The sequence below is a fragment of the Rhagoletis zephyria genome, unplaced genomic scaffold (assembly GCF_001687245.7).
Source record: "Rhagoletis zephyria isolate East Lansing unplaced genomic scaffold, Rhagoletis_zephyria_1.1 Rzeph_scaffold_00048, whole genome shotgun sequence".
NCBI lineage: Eukaryota > Metazoa > Arthropoda > Insecta > Diptera > Tephritidae > Rhagoletis > Rhagoletis zephyria.
In genome coordinates, this window is record NW_016157132.1 from 189,228 (window position 1) to 196,427 (window position 7,200).

At 37.3% G+C, this 7,200-nt stretch overlaps 1 protein-coding gene and 1 long non-coding RNA gene across 3 annotated transcripts; one reads left to right on the forward strand and one right to left on the reverse strand.

The window, feature by feature from the left end:
- Positions 1-2,057: 2,057 nt before the first annotated feature.
- Positions 2,058-4,309, reverse strand: Lsp2 (Larval serum protein 2). Its single transcript, XM_017622567.1, has one exon. It carries the CDS (start codon positions 4,287-4,289, stop codon positions 2,190-2,192), a length of 2,100 nt encoding a protein of 699 aa, XP_017478056.1. The 5' UTR covers positions 4,290-4,309; the 3' UTR covers positions 2,058-2,189.
- Positions 4,310-5,802: 1,493 nt separating this feature from the next.
- Positions 5,803-6,642, forward strand: LOC108367885 (uncharacterized). 2 transcript variants are annotated; one of them, XR_001848303.1, is made up of 2 exons: positions 5,803-6,095; positions 6,178-6,642. It is a non-coding gene; the product is annotated as an uncharacterized LOC108367885 (long non-coding RNA). The 2 variants fall into 2 exon arrangements; XR_001848304.1 differs by having other exon boundaries at positions 5,803-6,079.
- The last annotated feature ends 558 nt before the right edge of the window (positions 6,643-7,200 follow it).

Here is a 7,200-nt window from a genome sequence, read left to right on the forward strand (position 1 = left end):
AGAGCTAAACAGTCAACTACAAATGTTATTTCATAGAACCTAAGTAAATATTTAAGCAAAGCATAAACTAAGTAAAGCGAATAGTTGAAGGTAATAATTAAAGACAAGCAGTTTAAGTGAAATAAAATGATGATTTAAATAGTGGCATATTAATAAGAAATAAATAAACCAAAGAAACAAAAATTGTATGCTTTTAATTTCAAGAAGAATTTATTCAAATTAGCCGCTTAATTTGTTTTGTCGCCTGAGATGTTGTAAGAAAGTGTGGGGTAAGTAGTCCAATCATTATACTGACACACAAACGGAGAAGTGTAGAAATATCCATGAAATGGTCGTAGTTTGTGGAAATTTCATTTCTAAGGGGACTCTCAAAAACTCTCAAAAAAAGAAAATCGCTGCAACGAAAAAATGGTTTGAAAAACCGCATAAATTAAAAACCGCATAAAAAGAGACCTAAGTGTACTCTTAAAAATACACGATCCTTAAAGTATCGATACTTAAGAACTCGGGCCCCTATTGCGAGTGTCGACTGGCAGTAGAATAGAAATTTGTCGATCGAGTCGATCATCTTTATTTTGCTATTGTGTAACTTGATCGATAAAAATTTGTACTATTGTGAATGGTTGACAGAATTGTAAACAGCTGTTTGTTTGTTTACATTTGTTTCTTGAGTGTTTTATTTACATCATTTTTAAAATAATTGCTTTTATTATAAAATTTAAAAAATGGACACAGTTGAAATATGGTTTAGTGATGAGGAAGATGATGCGGAAGCTAATAGATTAGTAGAGTTGGCTGAAGCAAGGAGGGAATTGCGAGATTCGTCGGATCCCTTGGACTTGGAAGGTGTATGTACATGTGTGAGTTTTATGAATAGAAGTTGCGTTCCCGATGCTTCACGGTTTTTAGGCTTTACATGATTTGCAGGAAAAGCTGTTTTCCTCATTAATAAACTTTATGGAAGTTTAAGAAATACGGTACGGTTAAGTTTTTTGTACAATGATGTTGGGTTTTTGTGTCCAAACGCGTGACCCGAGTTTAAAAACTTTAACATAACAACATAACAAGTGTATTGAAAGAATTCAACTTTAATTTAAAATAAAGATTTCAAATTTCCGAGCACTAGTCAATTAATAAATTATGCAGTTTTTTTGTATAAACTTTTGATGTTGGTTCTGCGCAAAAACACTGTGGATGGCGTAGCCGGAGTTATATGCACAAGAAATATTGTATATGTATCTTTTCCAATAGAAGCGGAGCTTCCTACCCTACTCTTTCCGGAAATTCCTTTGCCTATGTCCTCACTCTCCTGCATCAGTACGAACAACCGCGCAAGTTGCCTTTTGTTGCTTATAATTTTTGATCTGTAATTCAGACACATACATGCATATGTATATTTCACAATTTTTTACAACTTCCAGTTCAATTGACTTACTTTTTATCCATTATAGTACCACTTTCTTATGTAAATTTTATAAACGCAAACTCCAACGACTAAAAAACAGCAATAGAAGGATGAGCGATTAAAAAGTATTCACAGTCGCTAATTGACACTCGCAATAGCATCGATAATCGATAATCGCTTAATAGTCGTTTATCTACTGCCAGTCGACATTCGCAATAGGGGTGTCGTTCTGTAAAGTACTCTGTTCTTCCCAACACTAGTAAAAATCTACTCGGGTGGCTAAGGGAAAATCAGGGCCTTTGGAAATACACCCTCAAGTCGGTAACACCGCGAAAAGAGGGAGTCGATATAGCTTTGGCTATACGTAGACTCTATTTGAACAGATAGGTCTCATGTTAGCTAAGTGTGTGCCGTGCGTTTACTCATAAGCACCTTGCAACGCACTTTTTAACCAGCCCTGTTGGATTCTCCAGAACTGACATCCTCCGCCACCACTTCATTCCTGCCACGTTTTTCCCTACAGTTTAGCAATTATCCTTTATGTTGGGATCAGAAGGAATGATGTTTATAGTCCAAGTGTGCCCTTGTCAACAAATAAACTCTAGCAACCAAAGTTCTCCGTTGTGAACCCGACAATTTCAATACATGCAAGATTGTTATTATATACAAAAATCGTTTATTTAGCTAAATACAGATCGATACTATGGAACACATAAATTCAAAGCAACTTTAAAAAATAAAAAAATAAAAAAATTGGTATACAAACTGAATCCCGAACTTGTGCTTAGACTACATTTGTAGTGTCCTCCTTGTGGTGGATCATAATTGGTAGGAAGTGGAAGTTGTCCACTTCGAAGTAGTAACCATGCTTGACTGGACGGTTGAAGGGGAAGCCAAATGGTAGCGAGTCGACCCAGCGAGCGCCAGATCCAATGCCGCAAGAGATGATTGGATCGTAGCCGGTGTACTGTTTGACTGCTGGTTCATGGTATGGGTACACCATGAAGAAGAACTGGTATGGCATACCACCCTTCTTACCAACGGGCAACATCAAGCGCTGGGGCACACCGCAGTGAGCCTCCTTTTGGTTCAAGGCGAATTTGTAGTCCGAGTTGGTGGCATCCATAACCTTCTTGTACAATTCCAAGTAGGTTGTTCTATCCTCCACCCACCAGCTGAATTCGTCTGAGTTGCGGGTGATCACGTTGACGCCTGGCACCAAATCAACAACAAAATGTTCCAGTTCGAAGAAGTTCATGTAGTTCTTTTCGATGAAGTCGTATTTCTCACCAACCTGTTGGGGACCAAGGTATACCTTAACGACAGCCTTTTGCGCCTTGTCAGAGGTCACATCCATTTGGAACTGGAATGGTTTGTGGTTCAAGCGGTATTGACGTGCCTTGATCACAAAGCTGTTGCCGCCGTGTTGTGAGTTGCGGCCAAAGTTCACCAATGGATCATTGCTGCCTTCTACGGGCACCTCAACGTTTGCGCCATTGCTGATGTCAGAGTCGTAGTATTCAAAGTAAGTGGTCAGATGATCGGGCATTTGAACTTTGTCGATTTTCACACCCTCGAAGACATAGTCCTTAACGGTGTATTCGGGGAACGTCTCTGCCATGTGCCAATAGAAGTGCATGATGTCCTTCATGATCTGGAAGAAAAGAGGATCGCGCAGAGAGGTTTCGTAATGCATGAAGGTAGTTGGCAAAGTTTCGTGGTATTTGCCATATGAAATGCCGTCGTTCACTATGTCCCTGTACAACTTGCTGATGCTGTTATAGTATTTCCGATCAACACTATCAGCATTGCCTTGCAAGAGGTTGCCCAACTTGTTAACCGCCTCAACATCATCCTTGTGTTCTTCGTTGATAAAGTTCATTATACGCATGCTAATCAGATGGATCATGCGCATGTGCTCCATGTTTTCTGGGTGATAGAAGCTGTAGCCGTTGTCACGGTTGGGCAAGTTCACGCCGGTGTAGTAACGCAATCCACTGTAGTAGCCATGGGGAACAGACTCGTACATGTCGAAGACCTCGATATCGCCCATATCGTGAGACAAGCGCTCCAAGTAGTAACGAGCCAACAATTGCAAGTGAGTGTAAATCCAGAACTCACCACGACGGTCCTTGTTCAATTCGCTACCCTCAATACCCTTGGTCCAGAATGGATAGTCCAAGTTGTAGTAGTAGTAGAAAGCGTTTAGACCAACATCCTCCAGGAAGTAGGCGAGTTCGTGAGCATTGTGCAAGTTGCCGTAGACATTGGTGTAGTTGGACTTGATGGCGACATTGTAAATGTTGTCCAATTTCTTGACCTGATGGAAGTCGTGCATTCTATGGCGCTCAGCTACCTCAATGGTGTCCACATCAAAGAAAGACCACGGGTGGATTTCATAAATGGCCGGGTAGACAATACCTTGCATATCGTCGCGGTGCAGACCGGCCACAGTTAAGGCGTAGATGAATAACTGCTTGTTGACATTTAGGCGAGCCCACATGGCGGCATGGGTGAAGGTCTCCCAATCCTTGGCCAAATAGAATAAGCGTGACAAGCCCACGGCGTACTCAACATGGCGCTCGTACATGATGCTGAAGATCTCATCATCATGCATAGGCTTGTGTTGCCACAGCTCGAAGAAATGCTCCAACGTTTCGTGCTTGTGATAGTCAGCAACATGTTCCCAAGGTTTGTATTCGTAGTAGCTGGAGTCGTATTTAGTTATAAAAACATCGTCCTGGTAGACGTGTTGCAGGATTTCCAAAATGAATTTTTGCTTAATCAGGAAATCCTTGTCGGCAGTTCTCGACTCAATATTCTTCGATGAGACACTAGCGAATAGCGCCAGCGCTACAAGTACAACCAAAGTGAACGTTCTCATCTTGCGAAAACATACTGTTTGCCAATGCCACTAGGCCTTTTATACCCAAGAATCGGCATTCAGTCTTCACACGTCCCACCCCGCAGATAGAAGCATATATGTATGTATGTAGATGGAGGTGGGGTATTGTGAATTGCAACAAGCGAAAGCTTATCGGTAATATTGAAGCTGTGCAATCTGTCGGCTTAATTGCTGTGCGCTAACCCACACCTTGACCCCGAAAAAGCAAAAGACTACAAAAAGAGAAAGAAAAAAAGGTGCAAATGCAGCAAAAGCCGAAAATAGCTGTGACTGCATTATCACAAAGTCCGGCAAAAGATCGGCCAGCCAAATTAAGCGTCTCTGAAAATGAATGAAGGGGAGTGCGGAGAAAATGCAGCTGTTTGAAAATTACACAAACGGTGTATCAGGAGAAGGCATGCATGTATTAGGGATGTTAATTTTTCAGCTTTTTCCGATCCCGGGTTTTTCAAGATGTCGTTGTTACCTTTCAACAAAATCAACAACTTAAATCGAAAACATTGCTTCTATATTGTTTGAGAAGCTCTCCTGCCATAAAATAAAAAAATAAATAAATGGGTTTGAAACCTACTTTTTTATTTAAAATGGCGTTTTTATTTTTTCTCTCTGATGTGATGATTTATTTTAAAGGTTTGTGTAATTTCAAAGATATTATTGATTCCAAAAATTATTTAAAAAATGCAATGCAATGTATTTAGAATAAAAATATGGGTACCAAATGAAAGAGGAAATTTCTTTAGAATTTGAAAAAATTTAAATTTTTTGGATTCACAAGGACAAATAGGTAATTTTTTAAGCTGATAAAATTAAAAGGACAAAATTCGAGGATGTTACCGAGCTTAAATAAGTTCTCAACATATAATTTTTCTAAAACAAATATTGCGAAATTTCAAGGATAAAATTTTAAAATTACATTTTCAATACTTAGATGCCAGTCCTTCTGCACCAAAAACTTTAATCTGTTTAAGTGCTATTGGATTTCTTTAATTTGATACCCATACTTCTCCTTTAAGCACATTTCTCTGAATTTTTTTTGATCATTTTTGAAGTACTGGCGTCAGAGTGAAACACTAAAAACCCAATTTTACTATATTTGGCCCATGTGTTTAAAATTTACTATCGCGCGGTGTTATATGTATGATGAGCTAGACATTTACAAAAAAATTGTTTATTATTAAATAAAAACATAAATATAGCCAATGCTGGTCAAGAAAAGAAGTTTCTATTGTTGCCTTCAGTGCAAATTACAAATCCCGAAAATTCCGGGATTATTTTCCAAGAATCCCAGGATTTATGGGACCTTAAAAAGGCCGGCATCCCGGGACTAAAATTCTTAGTATGTGTGCATGTGTGCAAATTTACAGCAATTGTGTGGGTGATGCGTTTAAGAGCAAGTACCTAAAGCACAAACTTTGCGAGCTTATCACGCATGTGGCGTGCAAAAAAAAAATATAAATTGCACTGAAATGTTTCAGTGTATTTGCATTGCTCTCGAAAGTGTAAACAAATAGTGATGCCTTAAATGGCAAAAACGAAGAAAAACTATTTTAAATCACATCAACAGTCGTGGAAGCAAAAAAAATAAAAAAAAATTATAAACAAATCGACAGCAACTCGTTTAGCAATCACTTAATTGCCGCTAAACTAACAAAGTACTTGCACGTATACAGCTTGATGATGGAAATTTATAGTTATTTTAATGGAAACTAACCGAATGTATCGCACAGCAATTGACCCGAATACAATTGCAATCGTGCAAAACACAAACTGTGCGCATTGAGGGTGGTCACTACTGTTTCAACAACTCTCCGCAGCTGAGTGGCTTTAAAATAATCAATAATTTGTTATTTCTTTTTTGTCAATATAGCTGTATTCAAATAACACTTGAAATTGTAATTGCCATTAAGTGCCTTATCGACAATCGCTTTCGATGGCTGGCGAATTGTAAACAAACAAATTAAACTGAAACTATCAAGTTAATGATGGCAAACGAAAACAAAGCAGCCATATAAATGCATACCATTATAAGTATGTATTTATATGCCAGATGTCAGCTGGTAAGAGTGTTAAAGCAACGAAATTGGGGTTAACGATAATGCAAGTTTATGAAAATTCATAATGACGATAACACATAATAATCTTTTATGTCAATCTAGTTACATAAATGCATACAAGTAAAATCGAAGTACAAAATCTTTTAAAAAGGAAAGCTAAACAAATTTCATGCAGCCAAAGAACACTAACTCACAAAATCCCAGTTAAGCCAAATCGTTTAAACCAGGAATTGAAAACAATAGTTATTTTAGAAATTTCAATTCAAAAAGTCAGTCGGGAAAAATGTTTCTATTTAAAATTTTTTTATAGCAATGTGATGCTTGTTAGCCAAGGAATTGTAATCCAATATGATTTATACTTTTGGGGACTTTTTTCAAAAAAGTCAGCATATAACCGTTATTTTTTACCGATATTTTTATCAAAATTACAGCTATATTATAACTTTTATTTTTCCGGTGAAAAATAAAAATTAAAATTTGACTTTAATTTTTTCGGTCAAATATAAAAATTAAAATTTTACTTTTATTTTTTGGGTCAAATTAATAAGTTAAAGTCTGACCTTAGATTTTAGATTATTTTTTGATCAAAAATAGCAGTTTACTTATTCATCACAATACAACATGTTTTAAGTGAAAAAAAAATCTCAAAGCGAAAAATTCATATTTATTAAGCTTTTACAGTGTGGGTGTTCAGCCTTATCACGTCATCTGGTTATGTGGTTATATTTTAACTCAGTTTACAACAATAATATAATAATTATTCAATTAAAAGAAAACAAAAGCCTCGGATGAAACTATCTTCTTTTAATGACGATCACAGAGCATACACACAGGAC

Excerpts from the sequence above, each read along its gene's own strand:
- Lsp2 (XM_017622567.1), bottom strand. The coding sequence starts at position 4,289 with ATGAGAACGTTCACTTTGGTTGTACTTGTAGCGCTGGCGCTATTCGCT.